General features: G+C 43.1%; 2 protein-coding genes across 2 annotated transcripts; one reads left to right on the forward strand and one right to left on the reverse strand.

Moving 5' to 3' along the window:
- On the reverse strand, nt 1-8,974 carry galr1b (galanin receptor 1b). The gene is made up of 3 exons (XM_030414816.1): nt 8,158-8,974; nt 6,280-6,345; nt 1-1,382 (listed from the first exon to the last, which is right to left on the reverse strand). The coding sequence occupies exons 1-3, from the start codon at nt 8,866-8,868 to the stop codon at nt 1,065-1,067; spliced, it is 1,095 nt and encodes a 364-aa protein (XP_030270676.1). The 5' UTR covers nt 8,869-8,974; the 3' UTR covers nt 1-1,064.
- A 13,975-nt stretch (nt 8,975-22,949) lies between these two features.
- LOC115580466 (chymotrypsin B) lies at nt 22,950-25,037 on the forward strand. The gene is made up of 7 exons (XM_030414817.1): nt 22,950-23,098; nt 23,545-23,648; nt 23,749-23,828; nt 24,069-24,150; nt 24,236-24,416; nt 24,512-24,645; nt 24,784-25,037. The coding sequence occupies exons 1-7, from the start codon at nt 23,047-23,049 to the stop codon at nt 24,943-24,945; spliced, it is 795 nt and encodes a 264-aa protein (XP_030270677.1). The 5' UTR covers nt 22,950-23,046; the 3' UTR covers nt 24,946-25,037.
- Nucleotides 25,038-25,346: the final 309 nt, after the last annotated feature.

Consider the following 25,346-nt stretch of genomic DNA (forward strand, 5'->3'; position numbering starts at 1 on the left):
CACAAAGAAGCTTCACATCAAATATCGTACAGATTCAGAAGAATCAGTCTGAATCCATCGGAGGAGAAACTTTTACAGATTTTTACAGATCAATAAATGAAACAGATAAATATTCAGTGACAAGTAAACTGAACAAAGATTCTCTGAAAAAGTACTGTAAAATGATTGATTACATATTTATCATATATATTTGTTTGTGCTGCTGGAACCAAAAGTGTCCGACAGCTCTGACTACAAAAGCTCCTGAAGTGAATGACAAAAATGTAGTATGTCAATTTAAAACTCAACTGTGTTGTAACTATTTTTATTTCACTGTTTTTATTACACAGTTGTTTCAACATTATCATTTATCCTGCAAACATTATCTAACTGGATGTATCTATTTGTAATCAGACAGGTTTGGTCCTCTGTACTCAGTGCTTATCATTACATGTTTAGATATGTTTAGATATAGCCACGCTAACTAATTCAGCGACTGTCTCAGAAGGTTTCCAGACAATGTACAGAGTCAGAAGGCACAATTCACCTCATGAGACCATAAGCAGGAAAGTGGAACCTGATCTATTTGGTTCATCTTTGGTTGCAGGTGTTCAGTCAATCATCACACACGTGCGAAGACATACGTCATAAAACATGTAAACATATTTAAAATAAAGTAACACCTGCTCACATGCACAGCACAGAACCAGTTTTCTCCTCAGCTGAAGGATCAGTCAGTGTTCCTTCATGGAGAAACTCTCTGGTTTTTAAAGCATTAAATGTTTCATGTGAGGCTCCTGCAGATCTCTTCAGAGGATACAACAGATTTAAAAGAAAAATTAAATCTTAATCAAACTGAAACTGATGTTTGTTTCATTTCTCCTATCCTTAATGTGTCCTGAGGTTTTATGTTCACTCAGTCATTTTCTGTTCTTCTACAACCAGATGAGTTCAGCCTGTCTACAGCAGCCAATCACAAGCTGTCCTGGTGTCATGTGACCTACATGCTGCTGTACACCTCCTCCATCAGCCTCTGATCAGACACCCTCTCCCTTTGTTCTCACTTATCCCATCGTTTCCGTCCTTCATATGGCGATGGTGGAGTGCGTGGTGGAGAAGTTCTCCATGCGGAAACGAACCACCTTGCTGTTGGGTGGCGGCCGGTACAGGAAGTCGCAGGTGAAGACCTGGTGACAGGCCTTACGAAAATTCTCAGACAGGAAGGCGTAGAGGACGGGGTTAACGCAGGAGTTCCCATAAGACAGGCAGTGTGCTACGATGCGGAAGGCGAAGGAGGCGTCATTCAGGGGGAAGGTCCCAAACTCTACCCACATGGCGATGATGTGATGAGGCATCCAGCAGATGGTGAATGCAGCGACGAGCAGGAGAACCGTCTGAGCCGTCTGTAGGAGAACACAGAGAACTTCAGCCTGAATCTATCGGACGTTGTGTTCAAAGACCAGCTTTAAGGTCAAGAGCGTTCATTTATTGATCCCCCTTGGGAGAAACTTGAAAGTAACACAGCAGTACAGATGGAAACAAGTAGCAGCACAAGAGTAAGCCTCAAAAAATAGAGACAATAATAGAGAGAGATAGAATAGAAAGAAAAATTAACAATTTAAATAAAAAAACATAACAAAAAAACGTTCTCCGTGGGCCAGAGGTGGATGTCACGGGGGGGGAGAGGGGGGTTCTGACTCCTCCTCTGTAGGAAAAAGAGAGATTTGTCCCCCTCAATAAGTTTTATCAGTGAAAACATATAATTTGAAAGTATATAAAAACACTCGTGCTAATTAAAGATGCAGAACAATTTTTAATTCTTTTAGGATTCTGTTTATTGTCCCACCAGCAGTGAAGTGAAATATCCGCCCTGGCCTGTGAAAGACAGACAGATCCAGAAATGTTCCAGATTCTTGTGTGAACGGGTCAGCCTGCAGGTGGGTCAGTGATGGATGATGAGAAAAGAATCAGAGCTTTATAAAGCAAACAGAAGAGGAGGACAGAGGGGGGGAAGACTGTCTGTCCACTTCACATGTACAAACAGAGACACTGACAACTGAACTGATGTTCAGGGACTAAAATAAAATGTTCCAGCTCTTGGGATCATCTCAACTTCATCAGACCAACTGTGACCCTTTTTGTTTCACTTGCTTTTTGTGAAACCACTGGGTATTTAAAGGAAAATTTCCAGTCGAGTTTGTGGACACAGAATCAGGTATTATAAGACGAAATGTGAAGTTTTCCTCAGAATGTGGTGTCTGTGTTTGAACCTAACCTGACCAGCAGCACAGTGACGTAACAACATGAAACAGAAAACTGAACATAAAGAAACTTAAGTTTGAACAGATCGAAGCATTTTATTGGGCTGACATTAACATGTCATCACCTTTAATTTGATATGTTGAACGTCACCTGATGAATCTCACATTAATATTTCTGGTCTCAAAACATAAACGCTGCACATACAATTCAAATATCATAAAGTCTCACGTCCTGCAGTCAGCTATTTTATATGACTTCATGTGTTTCATGTGAACACCTTCCTCATGATTTACTGTCAGCAGGAAAACTAATAACTGACAGGTTATTACAAACATTTCCTTGTCATGTTGATTAAAACAGGTCACATTCTGTTTCTCTAGAACATATTTGCTGCTGCAGAAATCAAACATTGTTGTCATAAATGTATTAAAGTTAAATAATTATAAAGATGAATATCTGATGTTGTCTACAATATGAAAGTGTGCGGTTGTTTGCACAGTTTTTCTGCCGTGAATGAACTTGAATCAGTTGGCGTCTGAGGGAATCTTGTCTATTCTTAGTCCTGCTGTCTAAATATTTACCCAGCAGCCTTTGTTCCTACTGTAAACCGATCTGTGATCTGCTGCTCAGAACGTCTGTTCACTGTCACCTGTCAACCTCGGTGGCCTCCCAACGTCTCTCTGATCCTGTGATGTTGTACAGATTTCACCTGTCAGAGTGCTGATGGACCGCTGCGACCCCGAGGGGAGAACAGGACTGATGGGAGTAGTTAATCTACTAACACAGAGCCACTCGTCACACTTTCATTATGGTTTTCTTTTGGTCCAGCACAGTGAAACATTAAATTTAAACAGCGATTGTATTAAATGGTTTGGTTTAACTGGATGAATAAATGATAAAACTGACAAATAAGAAACTATTTTACAAAGCGTTGAGGATGAGTAGAGTTGTCTCAGACTGGTGAATGAAGCTGCTCTGTAGTCTAGTGGTACAGCAGCGGATGAGTCTGTATCTGTCGTCAGGTGCAGCGGATGAGTCTGTATCTGTCGTCAGGAGCAGCGGATGCTTCTGTATCTGTCCTCAGGTGCAGCGGATGCTTCTGTATCTGTCGTCAGGTGCAGCAAATGCTTCTGTATCTGTCGTCAGGTGCAGCGGATGCGTCTGTATCTGTCGTCAGGTGCAGCGGATGCTTCTGTATCTGTCGTCAGGTGCAGCGGATTCTTCTTTATCTGTCGTCAGGTGCAGCAGATGCTTCTGTATCTGTCGTCAGGTGCAGCGGATGCTTCTGTATCTGTCGTCAGGTGCAGCAGATGCTTCTGTATCTGTCGTCAGGTGCAGCGGATGCTTCTGTATCTGTCGTCAGGTGCAGCAGATGCTTCTGTATCTGTCGTCAGGTGCAGCGGATGCTTCTGTATCTGTCGTCAGGTGCAGCAGATGCTTCTGTATCTGTCGTCAGGTGCAGCGGATGCTTCTGTATCTGTCGTCAGGTGCAGCAGATGCTTCTGTATCTGTCGTCAGGTGCAGCGGATGCTTCTGTATCTGTCGTCAGGTACAGCAGCGGATGCTTCTGTATCTGTCGTCAGGTGCAGCGGATGCTTCTGTATCTGTCGTCAGGTGCAGTGGATGCTTCTGTATCTGTCGTCAGGTGCAGCGGATGCTTCTGTATCTGTCGTCAGGTGCAGCAGATGCTTCTGTATCTGTCGTCAGGTGCAGCGGATGCTTCTGTATCTGTCGTCAGGTGCAGCAGATGCTTCTGTATCTGTCGTCAGGTGCAGCGGATGCTTCTGTATCTGTCGTCAGGTGCAGCAGATGCTTCTGTATCTGTCGTCAGGTGCAGCGGATGCTTCTGTATCTGTCGTCAGGTACAGCAGCGGATGCTTCTGTATCTGTCGTCAGGTACAGCAGCAGATGCTTCTGTATCTGTCGTCAGGTGCAGCGGATGCTTCTGTATCTGTCGTCAGGTGCAGCGGATGCTTCTGTATCTGTTGCTTTTATGTTCCATGACAGTTAATGATGTATCCAGTCAGGATTATATCCGTTGCTGCTCAGTGAAAGCTGAAGTTTCTGTAGGTGTTTGAACCTTTTTTGTGCTTTTATGACCAGGATGGAGATGTGTGGTGACGTGAGCTGCTTTCAGTGATGTTGATGTAACAAACAAAGCATGCTTGGATTCATGGGAAGTTACATCTTTGAATATTTGCCTCCACACAGTCAGTGCGTTTACATGCACAGCTGAGTCGGATTACAGCCATAGTTCGACTATGCTACTCAATCAGACAACTGCAATTATCCGAGTATATGATGATAAGAACCTGGGTATACGAGCCTACAGTGATGCAAATTGGGCTGGTGATGTAAATGATCGATGTAGTACTACTGGGTATTGTGTAACCCTAACCCAGGCACTGGCACTTTAGTGTCATGGAAGGCCAAAAAGCAGCCCACTGTAGCACTGTCAACTTGAGGCAGAGTATATTGCTCTGGCTGCAACCATCCAAGAGTGTCTGTACCTCACACAACTTTTAGATGGCATTGATAAACATGTGTATGTGCTGCCTATAGTGTATGAGGATAACCAAGGCACAATTGCTTTAGCTAAGAATCCTGTCAGTAGGCAGAGATGTAAACATGTGGACATAAAGTACCACTTCATACGGTCCACTGTGACCGATGGGAAGGTATTATTGGAATATTGTCCAACTGACCAGATGGTGGCAGATCTAACAAATTGTCTTGGGGCTGCTATGATTGTCACTGAGTTGTCTTGGCCTTTTAAGTTTAAATTTGTATGTACTTTTTAACTGTGTATTGTTTTGTTGTTAAAGCACTTTGTGACCCTGGTCTGTGAAAGGCGCTGTACAAATAAAGCTTACTTACTTACTTACTTACTAAATTCATGTTTGGGGATAACTGAAAGAAAACCCTGGAAAAGGATATTTTCTGACTGTATGTAAATATAATGTGTTTTTTTTTTGTAAAAATGTGAGAGCAAGTGGGGGTGTTGAATGGTGCTCTGAATTTTTGATTGTTTATTTGATGATGGGCAAAATATAATTTGTGCTTTAATTTAAGCCACCTTCGTGTGGGCGTGTTTGATAAAAAGGCGCTACTGCACGCAGCTGAGCTGAGTTGTAGTGCGAGTGCCACGAGAAGCAACGCTCTGTTGCGCTCTCGTCTACTTTTTTTCTTCCAAGTTCCTTGCTAAATATCGGGTTCGCAACAGGTAGCCGCTGTGACCTGCCGCTCTGCTAACATCATATATGGTGTACATGATAATTACACAAACTAGATGCACAATGGCGCTCTTTCTTGCGATGATTTCGGAGGAAAGACGCCACCGCCTCCGCCGTCCGTCTACTCCCGGCTCACGGTCCCGGGGAAAAAATCTCACACCTGCGCAAAACGCAAAATCCGATCCGATCCGCTGGAACATACACATGTAGGAGTAATGCGACTATCAATCGAATAATCTAGGTGCTTTAATGCGACTATGAGAAATCCGATCCGGTCTGATTTCAGTCAGACTAAGGTGTATAGATGCATCTTAAAGATCTGATTATAGTCAGACTAACACAGTAATTTGGTTTTCTTGAGTGTCATGTAAACACACTGAATGAGACAGAAGAAGACAAAAAAAACAGACTGCAGAGCTGATAACTTCCTTTCCCTCTCTCAGGATAAAATCAACTTGCAGAATGAGACATCCTCATCATCATTAACTGTGCTGATGGTCACACACATGATGACTAATGTTCTTCATCAGAGTGAATGCTGACTGTTGATTGGCTGCGAAGGGTGTGGATGTTTCCTGTGAGCAGCAAATGTTTGATCAATAACTCCATCAATCAACCAATCATCAGGAGAGTCCACACCCTCAGACAGCTGGAGACAGAACGTAGATCCACACCCAAGTTCAAGTCAAGTTGTCCTGCTCAGTCTCCAGACCGAAACACACAGTTTTATGAGGAGGAGGAGGAGGAACAGAAGATGGAGGAGGAGGAGCAGAAGAAGGAGGAGAAGGAGGAAGAAGAACTGTACCTTTCTCTTGGAGCGCTCAGACTTTTTGGAAATGTTCTTCATCTTTTTATGCAGATGAAATAAAACCTGAGGGAAAACAAACAGTGACAGAGAATCAATATTTATGATCAGCAAGTGATCAATATTGAGCTCATCTCTAAACAGGAAGTCTGTCCGTACAAACTGTTTGAATCCAACTGAACTGAACAGTTAGAGACAAACAGACAGGAAGTGTGTCTGCACATTAAGAGCAAAGACTCACAGCTGATTGCAGACAAACTATTCTGAATCAAATGATTAATAAATAATAGGGCTTGGACTTTATCGCGTTGATTGCGATTAATTAATTACAGAAAAAATAACGCGACAAAAGATAAACGCATTTAATCGCAATTTATTTTTGCACTCCAAACAGCGCGGAACGGTGTTTGGGTGGACTACCGGGCGGAAACCTGCATAAAAGCACAGTTGTGTGCAAATTATGCAAGAAAGAATTTTGCCTATCACCGGAGCACTTTCAGCCTCCGCTACCACTTCAATGCCAGACATGTTGCAGCTAGCACAGACAACGCTCCTAGTTCGAGCAGCTAGTGTCATCAACATCAGTAAGTCCACGACTGACACATTAACAAACGCACTGGCGAAGCAGATTGCAGTGGACTGTCGGCCAGTCTCGGTGATGAAAATAAACACTCTGTCTATTCATTAATTCAGTCATATACAAAAATCCATTCAAATTGAAAAATGTTGCTCCTCGTGTCAAGTATTGATATGCGATTAATTTAGATTAATTAACTACAAAGCCTCTAAATAAATTAGATTTTTTTTTTAATTGAGTCCCACCACTAATAAATAATATCATATATTTGTTAACAGCGTCAGTGCAGATTAATAATCTGTACATGCTCCGTCTGTTAGTCATCAGCAGCCTCTGAACAGATGTGAGAACTTCACTGACAGCAGAAGAACAAAAACTCTACTGAGTGTTTCAGCTCAATCCGTCGATCAAGAACATAAACGACCTGAATCACCTGTTAGACACCATCGAGTCCACACCTGCTTTATCAAAATCAGTCAGGAAGAATCCTGCTGAAACTAAACACTGAATACTGAATAATCAAACAACTGATGTCTGGTGGTTCTTGAATGATTAATATATACTACATTTATAATCAATTTAATGTCAAATACTAGATCTGAAAAGAATGTCTTAATTTGCGACATTATCTGTGTGTTTTAGAGCTGAAACGATTGATCAGTGAATACATTTTTTCTTAAATGAAAATGATTCAGGAACTATTTTACTGATCAGTGAAGTGGTTCCAGCTGTTAACTGTCTGATGTGTCAGTGAACTGAAGCTCCTTTCTAACACATACATCTTCCATAAGAACTGAAATTAATGAATTATTATCATTAACTAATTAACAGGTCAACTTTGGTTGTCCACATGAAAGAAGTCTCTGAACCAGTTCAGTTCTTTTCTGACCATTTGTCTCATGTTCAGTAAAGACTGTTGCCATGGAAATGAGTTGAGCAGATCAATTAATGTACAAATATTTGTCATTAAACTTTTGTAAGGATATTTAGATGATTTCCACTCTGCGACTCTTCAACCACTTCATGTTGTATTCTGAAAACTCCCAGCAGCACTTTGTCACTCTGTCGCCGGAGTGACCCAGTTCGCTCTTACACGCCTGACTTACTTTTATTTTATTTTGAAACTTCCCCCGGGTGTTCAGCCCGTGTCCTCTCCGCGCGCTTGGCGCCGGTTTTACGCACAGTTTTATGAGCATCAGGACTTCGTGCGCGCACTTTGGCCCCTGTGTCGTGATTAATCATGTTTTACAGCAGCGGCAGTCAAACATTATCCTGTTAAATGAGCTCTTTTTTGAACTGACCCTGGTGTAGCAACAGCTGATGAGCAGCAGCGGCAGCAGGTAGCCGAGTACCAGGACCGTCACCCTGTAGGCGCTTTTGGAGGCTCGGGACCACTGCTCCCAGCAGAAGGTGCTGTTGGGGGCGCTGGGGTGGCTGGTGAGGACCTGGTGCTGGGCCACCGGGACCGAACACAGCAGGGACAGTGTCCAGATGACGCACACCCCGGCCAGCGCGTTCCTGCGGCTCCGGACGCACGGAGCCTTCTGGGAGCGCACCACGGCGATGTAGCGGTCCACTGACATGGCCACGAGGGTGAAGATGCTGACCAGCATGCTGACGGTGGAGAAGAAGTGTCCAAACTTACACAGGAAGGCTCCGAACACCCACTGCGGCAGCGAGTAGATGGTGGCGTGGAACGGGACGCAGAAGAGGAGGAAGAGGAGGTCCGCCGCGCTCAGGTTCAGGATGAAGATGTTAGTCGGGCTGCCGGGGCGCCTCACCCCTCCTCCCCCACCGCCCCCACTCACTCTCCCTCCGCCACTGTACCTCACCCTCCCGATCACCACCATCACCACAGAGTTCCCCACCACCCCCACCACGAAGATCAGCCCGAACACCACTGGCACGACCACCGCCTCCGGCCCGGACCCGTAACCCTCCGCCGCCTTCTCGGACCGGTTGGTCTCCCGGAGGTCAGTCCAGGCAGACGACTCGTTTCCCGGCTGCAGCATATTGGAGCTCTGCGTGTGGAGCTGGGGGTCAGAGCAGGCGGAGGAGCAGAGGACACACTGGCTCAAAGACCAGGTCCATGATCCGGATCAAACAGTCCACAGACTGCTGGAGACACGGCAAGTTAACGGAAACATGACGCACAGCTTCCTGTCGGCACAATTCACAATAAAACAAATGTAACGACAAAAACCAACAGGAAGCAGAAGATGAGATGAAATGAAATGAAATGAAATGAAATGATTTGAGTTTGACCGAAATCACAAACGAACAAAAAGTTTCATTACTAAGCTGTCCGATCTTTACTGTTCTCACGTTACAGCACAAAGAGACAAACTCCAGATCAGTGTTATCTCTCAGTCTGCTCCAAACTCTGAGCTCTCATGTGTCTCATGTGCTGAGTCCGATTTACTAAAGTTCTGACCGTTACGTGTCTCGTTGTCTCAACTGGTTTAATCACTTGACTGATGTCACAATGAGCAGACACCTTTCTGTTTGTGTTACTAATTGATCTTTTTTCCAATAAAGGTTCAGTCTGTAGGATTTAGTGGGATCTATTGGTGAGTTTGCAACCAACTGACCAGCCCTCACCTCTTCCCCTCCGGTCTCTCCAATGTGTAGTTTGTCTATTCTGGGCTCCTGTGGAAACATGGCAGAGCTAAATGGTGGATGCTGTGTAGATGTAGAGACTCATTCTGAGGTAACAAAAACACAAACATGTCTTTAGTTTCACTTAAGTCTGAGTTTAACAGAACCAGTCTGAGTTTAACAGAACCAGTCTAAGTTTAAGCTCATTTCACACTGACCCAAACACATTAGTGACTGTACTCACAGAAGGTTCAAGAATTTAAGATTCAAAGGTTTATTTGTCACGTGCAATTGTACAAGTACAGCAGCAGTGACATGAAATTGCAACCACTCCATAGACTGTGCATCAACATACTGCAACCAGAAAATAGATTTAAATAAGAAAATAAACTAAAAAATAAAATAAAATTCCAGACTTAAATTTAAACATATTATAAAAAAGAATTAGATATACATAAGTATTAACAGAAAAAGAAGAAGCAGACTGTGTGCAAAGTAGCAGGTTGTGTATGAATGGGTGTTATATAGGGTGTGTATGTGTTATATATGATGTGTATGTGTGATATATGGTGTGTATGTGTTATATATGGTGAGTATGTGTGATATATGATGTGTATGTGTGATATATGATGTGTATGTGATATATGATGTGTATGTGTGATATATGGTGTGTATGTGTGATATATGATGTGTATGTGTGATATATGGTGTGTATGTGATATATGATGTGTATGTGTGATATATGATGTGTGTGTGTGATATATGATGTGTATGTGTGATATATGGTGAGTATGTGTGATATATGATGTGTATGTGTGATATATGGTGTGTATGTGTGATATATGGTGAGTATGTGTGATATATGATGTGTATGTGTGATATATGGTGAGTATGTGTGATATATGATGTGTATGTGTGATATATGGTGAGTATGTGTGATATATGATGTGTATGTGTGATATATGGTGTGTATGTGATGTATGATGTGTATGTGATATATGGTGAGTATGTGTGATATATGGTGAGTATGTGTGATATATGGTGTGTATGTGTGATATATGGTGAGTATGTGTGATATATGGTGTGTATGTGTGATATATGGTGTGTATGTGATATATGATGTGTATGTGTGATATATGGTGTGTATGTGTGATATATGGTGTGTATGTGTGATATATGGTGAGTATGTGTGATATATGATGTGTATGTGTGATATATGATGTGTATGTGTGATATATGGTGTGTATGTGTGATATATGGTGAGTATGTGTGATATATGGTGTGTATGTGTGATATATGATGTGTATGTGTGATATATGGTGAGTATGTGTGATATATGGTGAGTATGTGTGATATGATGTGTATGTGTGATATATGGTGTGTATGTGTGATATATGGTGAGTATGTGTGATATATGATGTGTATGTGTGATATATGATGTGTATGTGTGATATATGGTGTGTATGTGTGATATATGGTGAGTATGTGTGATATATGATGTGTATGTGTGATATATGATGTGTATGTGTGATATATGGTGTGTATGTGTGATATGGTGAGTATGTGTGATATATGATGTGTATGTGTGATATATGATGTGTATGTGTGATATATGATGTGTATGTGTGATATATGGTGTGTATGTGATATGATGTGTATGTGTGATATATGATGTGTATGTGTGATATATGGTGTGTATGTGATATGATGTGTATGTGTGATATATGGTGAGTATGTGTGATATATGATGTGTATGTGTGATATATGGTGTGTATGTGATATATGATGTGTATGTGTGATATATGGTGAGTATGTGTGATATATGGTGAGTATGTGTGATATATGATGTGTATGTGTGATATATGATGTCTAAAGGCAGGGCAGTGCAGTTCTAGTGATGCACTCAGCTCATCAGATCACTCTGTGGAGGGATTTCAAGTCCAGGGGGCTGCAGTTGCCTTACCAGGCGGTCACGCCTCCAGATAGCTGCAGAGAAGAAGGTTTTCTGCAGCCCTTCAATTTCCTCAGACGTCTGAGGTGAGACAGGCGCTGCGTAGCCATCTTCACCAGTGAGGTGATGTAGATCGTCCATGTTAGGTCCTCAGAGGTATGAACTCCGAGGTACCTATAGCTGCTCACCTTCTCCACCGGGGCCCTGTAGATCTTTAGTGGTGCGTAATGGGACTACTTCTTCTCCATCCTGAAATCTATCACCATCTCCTGGGTCTGAACATCACGTTCAGGTCCAGGTTGTTGGTCTTGCACTATGATGCCATCAACTCCACCTCATCCAAACAGGCTGTCTCTATGTTGTTGGAGATCAGGCCAGTCACCACTGTGTAACCCGCACATTTCACATTGGTGTTGGTGCTGTGTGTGGCTGAGCAATCGTGGGTGTACAGGGGGCAGAGCAGGAGGGTCAGGACGCAGGCCTGGGGGAGCCGTGTTGAGGGTGCAATTTCTGATCTTCACCCCCTGTGGTCTGCCGGTCAGAAAGTTCAAGACCCAGGAGCAGAGTGAAGAGCTCAGCCCCCAACAGTTACTACACTGTAGTAACTGTACTGTAGTAACTGTACTGAAGTTACTGCACTGTAGTAACTGTACTGAAGTTACTGCACTGTAGTAACTGCACTGTAGTAACTGTACTGAAGTTACTGCACTGTAGTAACTGTACTGTAGTTACTGTACTGAAGTTACTGCACTGTAGTAACTGCACTGTAGTAACTGTACTGTAGTTACTGCACTGTAGTAACTGTACTGTAGTTACTGTACTGAAGTTACTGCACTGTAGTAACTGCACTGTAGTAACTGTACTGAAGTTACTGCACTGTAGTAACTGTACTGTAGTTACTGCACTGTAGTTACTGCACTGTAGTAACTGTACTGTAGTTACTGCACTGTAGTAACTGCACTGTAGTTACTGCACTGTAGTAACTGTACTGTAGTATCTGCACTGCAGTTACTGCACTGTAGTAACTGCACTGTAGTAACTGTACTGAAGTTACTGCACTGTAGTAACTGTACTGTAGTAACTGTACTGAAGTTACTGCACTGTAGTAACTGTACTGTAGTAACTGTACTGAAGTTACTGCACTGTAGTAACTGCACTGTAGTAACTGTACTGAAGTTACTGCACTATAGTAACTGTACTGTAGTTACTGTACTGAAGTTACTGCACTGTAGTAACTGCACTGTAGTAACTGTACTGTAGTTACTGCACTGTAGTAACTGTACTGTAGTTACTGTACTGAAGTTACTGCACTGTAATAACTGCACTGTAGTAACTGTACTGAAGTTACTGCACTGTAGTAACTGTACTGTAGTAACTGTACTGAAGTTACTGCACTGTAGTAACTGCACTGTAGTTACTGCACTGTAGTAACTGCACTGTAGTTACTGCACTGTAGTTACTGCACTGTAGTAACTGTACTGAAGTTACTGCACTGTAGTAACTGTACTGTAGTTACTGCACTGTAGTTACTGCACTGTAGTAACTGTACTGTAGTTACTGCACTGTAGTTACTGCACTGTAGTAACTGCACTGTAGTTACTGCACTGTAGTAACTGCACTGTAGTATCTGCACTGCAGTTACTGCACTGTAGTAACTGCACTGCAGTAACTGCACTGTAGTAACTGTACTGAAGTTACTGCACTGTAGTAACTGCACTGTAGTTACTGCACTGTAGTTACTGCACTGTAATTACTGCACTGTAGTAACTGCACTGTAGTTACTGCACTGTAGTAACTGCACTGTAGTAACTGCACTGTAGTTACTGCACTGTAGTAACTGTATTGTAGTTACTGTACTGTAGTAACTGTACTGTAGTAACTGCACTGTAGTTACTGCACTGTAGTAACTGTACTGTAGTTACTGCACTGTAGTTACTGCACTGTAGTAACTGCACTGAAGTTACTGCACTGTAGTAACTGTACTGTAGTAACTGTACTGAAGTTACTGTACTGTAGTAACTGTACTGTTGTAACTGTACTGAAGTTACTGCACTGTAGTAACTGTACTGTAGTTACTGCACTGTAGTTACTGCACTGTAGTAACTATACTGAAGTTACTGCACTGTAGTTACTGCACTGTAGTAACTGCACTGTAGTTACTGCACTGTAGTTACTGCACTGTAGTATCTGTACTGAAGTTACTGCACTGTAGTAACTGTACTGTAGTAACTGTACTGTAGTAACTGTACTGAAGTTACTGTACTGTAGTAACTGTACTGTAGTTACTGCACTGTAGTAACTGCACTGTAGTAACTGCACTGAAGTTACTGCACTGTAGTTACTGCACTGTAGTAACTGTACTGTAGTTACTGCACTGTAGTTACTGCACTGTAGTAACTGTACTGAAGTTACTGCACTGTAGTAACTGTACTGTAGTAACTGTACTGAAGTTACTGTACTGTAGTAACTGTACTGTTGTAACTGTACTGTAGTAACTGCACTGTAGTTACTGCACTGTAGTTACTGCACTGTAGTAACTATACTGACGTTACTGCACTGTAGTTACTGCACTGTAGTAACTGCACTGTAGTTACTGCACTGTAGTTACTGCACTGTAGTATCTGTACTGAAGTTACTGCACTGTAGTAACTGCACTGTAGTAACTGTACTGTAGTAACTGTACTGAAGTTACTGTACTGTAGTAACTGTACTGTAGTAACTGTACTGAAGTTACTGCACTGTAGTAACTGCACTGTAGTTACTGCACTGTAGTAACTGTACTGTAGTAACTGTACTGTAGAAACTGTACTGAAGTTACTGCACTGTAGTAACTGCACTGTAGTTACTGCACTGTAGTAACTGTACTGTAGTTACTGCACTGTAGTTACTGCATTGTAGTAACTGTACTGTAGTTACTGCACTGTAGTTACTGTACTGTAGTTACTGCACTGTAGTTACTGTACTGTAGTAACTGTACTGTAGTTACTTCACTGTAGTTACTGTACTGTAGTAACTGTACTGTAGTAACTGCACTGTAGTAACTGTACTGAAGTTACTGCACTGTAGTAACTGTACTGTAGTTACTGTACTGAAGTTACTGTACTGTAGTAAGTGTACTGTAGTAACTGTACTGAAGTTACTGCACTCTAGTAAATGTACTGTAGGTACTGTACTGAAGTTACTGTACTGAAGTAACTGTACTGAAGTTACTGCACTGTAGTAACTGTACTGTAGTAACTGTACTGAAGTAACTTTACTGAAGTTACTGCACTCTAGTAAATGTACTGTAGGTACTGTACTGAAGTTACTGCACTGTAGTTACTGTACTGTAGTAACTGTACTGTAGTAACTGTACTGAAGTTACTGTACTGAAGTGACTGTACTAAAGTAACTTTACTGTAGTAACTGTACTGCATTTACTGTACTGAAGTTACTGCACTTTAGTAACTGTACTGTAGTAACTGTACTATAGTTACTGTACTCACAGTAGTAACTTTACTGTAGTAACTGTACTGTAGTTACTGTACTGAAGTAACTGTACTGTAGTAACTGTACTGTAGTTACTGCACTGAAGTAACTGTACTGTAGTAACTGTACTGAAGTTACTGTACTGAGGTGACTGTACTAAAGTAACTTTACTGTAGTAACTGTACTGCATTTACTGCACTGTAGTAACTGTACTGAAGTAACTGTAATGAAGTTACTGCACTATAGTTACTGCACTCACAGTAGTAACTGTACTGTAGTAACTCCAGGTGCTTTTATTATTAAAGCTACAACAGGAAGTAAAAACAGCGTTGTCAGCCAATAACTGATAGAGAGAACACAAGGTCTGATTATTTATGATGTGACACACACAATATCATGTTTATGACTTTGTGTGTGTGTGTGTGTGTGTTCAGTCTCTAGGTCTGGTCAGGACCGGCACAGTCCTCAAGGGGACTCTCACCAGACTTTACAGACATATTACCCATGATTCATTGCAGGACAGTTACAGTTTTTCCAATCGTTGACTAAAACAACAGAAATACTGTTTTATTATGGAAGTAGAATCATGTCATTAATCAAGAGCACAGATTTTCAGTTTGAGAGCATGATTTCATTCCTTTTCAGTGACACAGCTCCTTTGTGTGCTCAGATTTTTTCTCCTCATGCTCACATTTTGTGCTTGCATTTAAATTTCTTCTGCTTTCTTTCAAAATGTCTGTCGAAGTAAAAAAATCACATGCCTGTGCTCACATTTCTCCTTCTTGCACACAAAAATGTCGCTCGCATTCAAATGTGCCCTCTGCGCGCTCAGATCTAAGTGCACGCGCTCAGAACACACACCTGCTCACAGGTCAAGTTCTGCTCTCGGATCTCTCCTCTGCTCACGGATTTTTCTTGTGTATCAACACTGTCAACCAATAGAAGGCCGGCTACTGTTGACCAATCAGATTACACCCGCTTCTTTGCGGGTGCGTTCGTTGTACTTCAAGGAGCGTCGCATATGGGCGGGCACTCTTTCTACCGGGTTTATCTACTTCATCCTCCGGGCTGTTAAATGTGGTGGTTCCCTTTATTTATGCCGACTTTTGGAATGAAATATCAGTTAATCAATACACGAGCGCCCGTGCTTTTCATTACAATAGCCACATCAACATAAAGTAGAACAATAGCGGCTCTACTTTCGCCATATTAGCCAATAGCCAGCTACCCAGGCAGCAGGATATATGTTATATAGTATAAATACTGAGGAGTCAGCATGACTGTGACGATAGTACAGCGGCTGGGCTCTGTTGTTCAGGTTGCTTTTAGCATAATGGGACGCTGGTTCGAATCCCGGCCCGGCGTACAGAGCGGGGTGTAAATGTACCGTATATGACCAAATAATAGCCGCGTTTCAATTAACCACAGGGTCCCTTTAAACGCTGGTGCAGGTGTATATTTTGATAAATAACCGCTGGTTCCAAATAAATGCCGAGTCTAATTAATTTATTCTTTTTTAATCAAGGAAGAAGACGTGACCACTGACACTGCACATTATTTCTTCTTGGCCTTTTTCACTCGTTGTGCTGCTTTCTGTCAGTCAGTATCACACTGGTGATCGCCATGGCTCCGGTGCAGCAACAAAATAAAAAGTACAACTTGAAATTCAAACTTTCTGTCGTAAAATATGCAGAGGAAAACTCGGGAGAAGTAGCCGCTAGAAGTTTCTCTGTCGACACCAGAGACTGGTGAAAAAATCAAACGGAGCTTCAGCGTCTGTCCGAGGAGGACAGCAACAGGGCCAGGCTGCCTGCTGCAGGGAGGAAGAAGGCTAGAGAGGAGCTTGAGATAAACATGCGGGAATGAGTTATCAGCAAACGGGCACGCCACGAGAGAGTGTCCCGCAAAATGATCAGGGTGATGATGAAATGTACGCCACCGTGAGTGACAGCAGAGATGAGGACTTTGCAGCGAGTGCTGGTTGGATGAATCGTTTCCTCCGCCGCAACTTCACTTGCAGCAGGATGCCAGAGAATTCACCGAGAAGCTGGCGAAGTTTGTGACATTTTCATTCCGGATTTTCGAGAGGAAGGAATTAAACGCCTGTCCCAAATAAACACCTGGTCTGTTAAGTGATTGAAACAAATAAACGCCTTGTCTGTTAAGTGATTAAAACAAATAAACGCCCTGGCAGCCAGCCAGGCTATTATTTGGTATTTACGGTATGATAACTCTCCCGGCCGGGGAGAGAGACATGCATCACAGTGCTCAGCTGCAGACACAGCAGAGAGGTGACGAGACGCGACTCATCATGACCAACAGGCATCAAGGCCACTCAGCGTTTCCTTACCGACCCGCCCCCAGATATTTCATTCAAAAAAACAGGGCCTGTGGCAATTCTGGACAGCTGTTTTTTTTTTTTTTTTTTTTTTTTTTTTCTTCTTCCTTCATGGGCCCCCTGACGGTGTCATTGAAACGCTTAACAAGAAATGATGGGTAAACATACGTGATTAAAAGGTGGTATGAAAAATACACTATTTTTCATTCATTACATGAGCGAGGGTGCCGGCCGGTTCGGGATGCGAACCAGCATCCCATGATGCAAAAAGCAATTCAACCAGGGATTCTTAACCACTTTACTATCATCACCATCATGTTGATTCCTCCGTATTTATACTATATAACATATATCCTGCTGCCTGGGTAGCTGGCTATTGGCTAATATGGCGAAAGTAGAGCCGCTATTGTTCTACTTTATGTTGATGTGGCTATTGTAATGAAAAGCACGGGCGCTCATGTATTGATTAACTGTAGAAAGAGTGCCCGCCCATATGCGACGCTCCTTGAAGTACAACGAACGCACCCGCAAAGAAGCGGGTATAATCTGATTGGTCAACAGTAGCCGGCCTTCTATTGGTTGACAGTGTTGATACACAAGAAAAATCCGTGAGCAGAGGAGAGATCCGAGAGCAGAACTTGACCTGTGAGCAGGTGTGTGTTCTGAGCGCGTGCACTTAGACCTGAGCGCGCAGAGGGCACATTTGAATGCGAGCGACATTTTTGTGTGCAAGAAGGAGAAATGTGAGCACAGGCATGTGATTTTTTACTTCGAACAGCGTTTTGAAAGAAAGCAGAAGAAATTTAAATGCAAGCACAAAATGTGAGCGTGAGGAGAAAAAATCTGAGCACACGAAGGAGCTGTGTCACTGAAAAGGAATGAAATCATGCTCTCAAACTGAAAATCTGTGCTCTTGATTAATGACATGATTCTACTTCCATATTTTATTATAATAACATAAAAACATCATGAGTGAAGATCAGCATGTAAAAAGTTTCATTCAGCTGGAACACAAAGTCTGTTTGCTTCACCAACAGCTGCTGAGCATTAAATCAAGTATTCTATTACATTACATTAAATTATATTATATTATATCATATTACATTACATTATAATATAAGGGCTTTTAGGTTATTTAAGCTGGACTGGAGCTTCTCGGCTGCTTGTTCTTGTTTCAGTCAGATAACTGCAGCCAACAGAAGACACAGTTTGTTTGAACAAGCTGATTAAGAGTGATTGATCCGTGTCAGTTGTCCAAAGAGAAGATTTACTAAGTGACTTGTTGAATGTGAAGTTGGGGCTTTGTCTGTTTGAATCATCGTGTTAACGAGTCCTGACATCTGACTTCCTTCTAACAAGAAGCAACAAGAAGAGTGAGAGTGATTTAAACTCTTCTGTTTTCTTCTCTCTCACTTGATTATCAAACTTCCTGAATCAAAGGAAGCAGCTGAGCTGATTCAATCACTGACAGATTGATGAGGGACTTTAACGAGCTGCTGGAAACAAACTGATGAAGTTTTACATAATTAAGGCCCGAGCACTATCAGTGCGAGGACCCTGTTGTCTCTGTAAGTTAAAAGTGTTTGTCTCCAACAAGAATGGGATGTTTGGCTCCTAATCATCCCCAAAACTCACCAAACTCTTCCCACAGTCACATCTGGTGAAAATGTTTATTCTTCAACATGATTGGTTGAGGGTGCAACCAAGGGACTCCATAGCGCCCCCTAACGCCGGGTCATGTGACCAAAAACCTGCTCTGATCTTCATGAAATTTGCAGGATTCATAGGTCTTATTGATATAGCCAGGAATCAATTTTGAGGAATTTTTTGCCCAAACAGCAAGTCGGCCATCTTGAATGGCGTGCGCAGACATCGCCGTCACTGTTTAGAGGACTTTAGGATGTTCAACACATTTGGCACGTAGACACTGACGAGTACTTTAATTTATTACCACAACAGCCCTCAGGTGCGGCACAACAGCTCAGCAGCGCCCTCTAATTGCTTTTCCCATTTTGTATATACAGACAAACTCCTACACACGAAAATTTTGCACATTCATGACGAGTCACGAACATTGATATCAGCGAGGGTCTGAGCCTTTTTAGTGACAAGATGGCTCCTCAGCACCCCCTGGAAGACTTCAAGCGTGAGGCCCCGCCTCCTAAATGCACAAACACACACAACATTTGGTATGCATATGTATCATGACCAGGCGCACAAAGCCACACACACACACACACACACACACACACACTTTCTCTCACACATAATACACGCATACATTTTGAAAGAAGGCAACTGAAGCACTATCTTACTCTCAGCCATTAGCAGTGCGGACACACATTTACAGGTTGTTCCCTCCACATCATACACTATAACATGACATATAATTGATGGGTGATCTCTAGCGCCACATTGTGGACACATTATTTACCCAATTCAGACCATGTCTAGTAAACTTGTGCACATGCAGACATCTAGAGTGCCTCTGACAGTGCCACAGCCCAACGTACGTGGGCTGCGAGGGCCGGATCATCGGAGGATCCCGTGAGGCTCAGTTAACTCACAGTCCGTCACTCTGTTAATAATCTGCAGCATCACAGTTTGCATAACAAATATTTGCTCCAATAAACAATAAACTTACACAAGATTTTTTGTATAATGTTCTTTTTACAGTGCAGAAAAAAACTCAACCTGAATGTTTTGATGTCGCTGGGTTCTACTTTAAACTCCTCAAAATGAAAAACAAAAAAACTATGGCGTAGTCGAAAAATGATATAGGAAAAATACCTTTTAATAACCCCAACCTGCACAATGCAGCAGTGCAAACAATTAAAAAAGTGAAAATAACAAACTGTACAATATCTAAATAAGGTGAAGATTGAAACTTCTCTGTCTCAGATGTTACCATCTCTGTAAACACCATAGCAAGACTGCCCCTCTCCTGGGACCCCCTCGAAAACAAGATGCTGCATCTCAAGGGGTCATCCTAATAAATTGAAATCTACAGAATTCATCAATTAATGATATTAAACATGAATGTGTTTTACACACTAATTTTTCCCTGTCATCTAAACATTTCCCCATAAACAAAACCAGTGATTTGGCCACACAATCAGAATGAAAATAATAAAACATTTGTATATATGGTCACATGACCTTGGAGATGTGCGTCTCACTCTTTTTAAGAGCAGAAATGGTTTTGTCCCCATTTTATTATGGGGCAGGGGCTCAAAGTCAGAAAAGGGCAGTACACGCGCACGCATTTTTTAAATTTAAAATTGATAAACAAAGTACTTATAGAGAGCTAACTATTTAGCCGTGTATCCTGTGTAGCTGTGAGTGATATGCAATTGCCATTTCTTTTGTGTCAATAAATTATTGTCAACATGAGTTTATTCACATTATCATAATACTGAGGTTTGGAAGACATGCAATTCAGCTGCAATTCTCAAAAAGCAATAAAACACTGGTTTATTATTAGGCTATTTATTGGAGGGCAAGTGCAAAGTAGAAATACAGGCTACACATCTAAACATGTGACAACACCAAGAAATGACTACTGACTACTACTAAATTACACAACAAAGTGTTCCTTTCTGCTCCGTAACTTACTAAGGTAACATGCAGTCTCCAGCAGTTGTCCACTCGCCGTCCCCGCAGCTGCAGTTCAGCCACTTTATCAGCCAACTTGAATACAGTTGTCCATCTCCCTCTTCTTCCGTCTCATCATAATTCTTTTTGTCTTTGCAAAGCAGCTCTCTGAAGACCTTTGTTTTACACTCATTGTAGCTAGCTTGAGGGCTTATTTTTTAGGGTATACCGTGACTGAAACAGGTACGTGTCAAGCGCACCAACAGGAATAGACAGATGTTGTTAAAAGAGAATCCGTTTTTCAAAATAAAACAGCTTTCCGAGTATGATCGTCAATATAACGGAAACAAAATAACGTATTTATTCTTTCTCTGCGGCCCGGTACCAAACGACCCACAGACTGGTACCGGTCCGCGGCCCGGTGGTTGGGGACCCCTGATATAAAGTACATATCTATAATCGATCTGACTCTACCGTAATCACCGATGAGAGCAGCCTCAGTTTGGAGGAGTAGAGAGCCGCTCCAGCCCAGACGCTCAGCTTTGTACTGCAGTGAACAGAGTCCAGATGTAAACCAGGTGCCCTCCAGGTGTCCACCAGGTGCTCTCCAGGTGTCCTCCAGGTGTCCACCAGGTGTCCTCCAGGTGTCCTCCAGTTGCCCTCCAGTTGCCCTCCAGGTGCCCTCCAGGTGTCCTCCAGGTGTCCACCAGGTGTCCACCAGGTGTCCTCCAGTTGCCCTCCAGGTGCCCTCCAGGTGTCCTCCAGGTGTCCACCAGGTGTCCTCCAGGTGTCCTCCAGTTGCCCTCCAGTTGCCCTCCAGGTGCCCTCCAGGTGCCCTCCAGGTGTCCTCCAGGTGTCCACCAGGTGCTCTCCAGGTGTCCTCCAGGTGTCCACCAGGTGTCCTCCAGGTGTCCTCCAGTTGCCCTCCAGTTGCCCTCCAGGTGTCCTCCAGGTGTCCACCAGGTGCTCTCCAGGTGTCCACCAGGTGTCCACCAGGTGTTCCCAATGCTCCCATCAGCTGAATGTCATTTTTAGCTCTTTGTTGTTTGAATTAAAAAAATTAAAGAATGAAGGTAAAAAAACAGTGAACATGTTGATGTTCCTCCAACATTCAGATTTACTGACTGTATACACACACACACACACACACACACACACACACACTGTGTGTTATCAGTGTGTCAACATGTCACACATGTCACACTGCAGCTGTGTTTGTTACTGGGGGAGTTAAAAATACGTAATGAGACCCTAACCCACTATTTATCTTGATATAGTTTTATTAAGTCTTGAGTATTTTTAGTATTGTTTGTTGTTTTGCATCTACAGATCACAGCAACTTCCTCGACTGCATAAACTTGAAAATAATAATGTTCATTCCTTACAGTTTTTATGATGAAAGTATTTCTGATGAGCTTCTGCTTATCAAAACAGAAACTCTCGGCGATGTTCGATGGAAATAAAGTCTTCTTTGCTTTTGTTCCTTCAGATTAAACTCCCTGATGTGTTTGTGAGCCGATGTAACGGCTGTCTGCACCAATCATGTCTGCATTTCATCACCCGCTACATAAAATATGACATGACCAATGTGATACTGAACGTGTCTAATACCAACATATTTCATGAGTTTTAGACAGAAACATCAGCTGACTGCTGAGCCAGTGAAGCTCTGTGACTCAGTGAGTGTCTGTAGAAAAGAAATGTAAATGTATTCAGTTTGTGTGTTTTTGATTGTGACGGACGTAGTAACAAACATCCTGAAACAGTTTGAACAACAACATAAAACATTCAATACATTTTCCACAGAAATAAATCTTGTGTGATATCGGCGGTGGTTCCTTCGCGTTTACGGGATGTGATTTTTATTTTCTCTCCTCACTTACAGTATTTATTAACTTTGTGAATTTTTACTTTCATCTGATTTTGATCAAACTGAATTCTTCATCTTGATGTTTCCACTGAGAGGAATCTGTTGTCTATCATCAGATCTGAGTCAGTGAAAAGTCAGTGAAAAGTTCAAGTTTTGATCAAAACAACATGTGCTGACTGGTTTCTGTGTGCTGTATCATCAGCCAATCAGAGAGCGGGAGGTTGGGGCGTGTGACTCGTGAGAACGCCACCGCCGCCTCAGGTCTGATAAGCAGCTGGACCAACCAGGGAGCGCTCTGATTGGCCAAGCCCAGCAAGGCTCAGGGATAAAACAGCAGCTCGCTCCTGCAGCACATCATCATCGTCATCACCATGGCCTCCCTCTGGATCGTCTCCTGCCTCGCCTTTGTCAGCGCCGCCTATGGTGAGACACAGATCGTAACATGACTGCTGATAACTCAGATTAGTAATATGTTAATCTATAAAACATCGACAGATTGAGTCCAGAGTGACATCTTGACTGCTCAGCTCAGTCACAGACACGTTCATCAGAAGTGGAACACATTAAGCTGGCTGCTGACTGTAATGGTTAACCGTTTAAATAAAGGTTGATCTTATCTGAACAAACAGTAAAGTTCCTGTGACTGAGACAGTCCAATCAGATTCACAAACCAACAGCAAGTCTAACAGATGTTTTTCTTCTCAGATTGAAGAGTTTTGTGGGTAAAGTCAAGTCTGATTCTGATTGGCTGCTTAAGTTTCACACATTTACCTTCAACATAACTCATGACTCAGCAGTTTCCTGTGTCCACACTTGAGTCACATCAGCACAGAATAATCCTTTAAGTGTGTTTCCTGTCATCCTCTCAGGCTGCGGTATCCCTGCCATCCCCCCCCAGGTGAGCGGCTACGCCCGCATCGTCAACGGTGAGGAGGCGGTGCCTCACTCCTGGCCCTGGCAGGTGTCTCTGCAGGTAAGTCAGCTGACGTCAACACACGCAGTTTCTTCTTCAGTTTCTTCTTCGTTCGTTTCTACATTCGTTCAGTTACTCAGTCCAGTTTTTTTAAACTCAGCAATCCAACGGCTTTCATTTCTGTGGAGGATCTCTGATCAACGAGAACTGGGTGGTGACCGCCGCTCACTGCAATGTCAGGTCAGTCCAACACACAACACACAACACCCCTGTTTGTGTCCAAGTGGTTCCTCCTGAAGATGGTAAGAAGTCTGATCAGAAGATATTAAAGACTTTGAAACATGTTTGTAGATAAACTTTGTGCCCTATTTAATGATCCAGTCAGCTCAGTTTAAACTTCTTATGACATCAAAATGAACAGAAAGTACAGAAGTACAGAAGTACAGACATTTGGTGAACTTGCTTCCTGTTTCCTGTCAGGACTTACCACAATGTGATTGCTGGAGAGCACAATAAGGGCTATGGCTCCTCCGAGGACATCCAGGTGCTGAAGCCCACCAAGGTGAGAACCCCCCACCAGCCAATTAGATGTCAGAACATGCCATCCTACCCCCACTAACACCCCTGACCACCCCCCAACCCCACAGGTGTTCACCCACCCCCAGTGGAACCCCTACACCATCAACAACGACATCGCCCTCATCAAGCTGTCCAGCCCCGCCCGCCTCGGCACCAACGTGTCCCCTGTGTGTCTTGCTGGGACCAACGACAACTATGCCGCAGGAATGACCTGCGTTACCTCCGGCTGGGGTCTGACTCGCTACAATGGTGAGATTTATGGTATTGTTATTATTATTGGACAGAGTACTTTTATTGTGAAAGGGCAGCATGAAGTGAGTCTGTGTGTCCTGTGTCTCCCACAGCTGCCAATACTCCCAACGAGCTGCAGCAGGCTGCCCTGCCCCTGCTTTCCAACGAGCAGTGCAAGAAGACCTGGGGCAGCAACATCTCTGATGTCATGATCTGTGCCGGAGGAGACGGAGCCACCTCCTGTATGGTGAGGCCCTACCCACCTACCTGTGTCACCTGCATCCCTCACATGACTTTGTCACATAGTTTTTCTATGTTTGGCACAAAGTTCTGGGAGTTTTTTTGACATGTTAGTGACTTTTGTTTATTGTTTATTTGTTGTCAGGGAGACTCTGGCGGTCCCCTGGTGTGTCAGAACAATGGCGCCTGGACTCTGGTCGGTATCGTCTCCTGGGGAAGCAGCCGTTGCTCCACCTCTACTCCTGCCGTCTACGCCCGTGTCACCGAGCTCCGTGGTTGGGTCGACCAGATCCTCGCCGCCAACTAAAAGCTCAGAGGAAATGGCACCACCTCTTGGGGCGACCCACCCGGCCCCCAGTGCGTGGACAATGACTGAGAATAAAAAGAGTGAACATCACCGACCATGTGTGTTTGAATTTGTGTCCATTAAGTTGAATCCTTTGAGTTATTATAGTGACGTACATCTCAAGGCTCAAGGTTAATATATTTGTCTTTTCACAAACCAGAAAAATAATAAATGAGGTGTTGAGGATGAGTTCAGCAGCCTCAGTCTCCTCTCTAACTCATCCCAAAGGTGTTCTGTTGGGTTGAGGTCAGGACTCTGTGCAGGCCAGTCAAGTTCATCCACACCAGGGACATGCACATGATTATAGAGGGGCAGGGGCTCAAAGTCAGAAAAGGGCAGTACGTGCGCGCCCAGCGTACGCC

This window comes from Sparus aurata, chromosome 4 (assembly GCF_900880675.1).
Source record: "Sparus aurata chromosome 4, fSpaAur1.1, whole genome shotgun sequence".
Classification (NCBI taxonomy): Eukaryota; Metazoa; Chordata; class Actinopteri; order Spariformes; family Sparidae; genus Sparus; species Sparus aurata.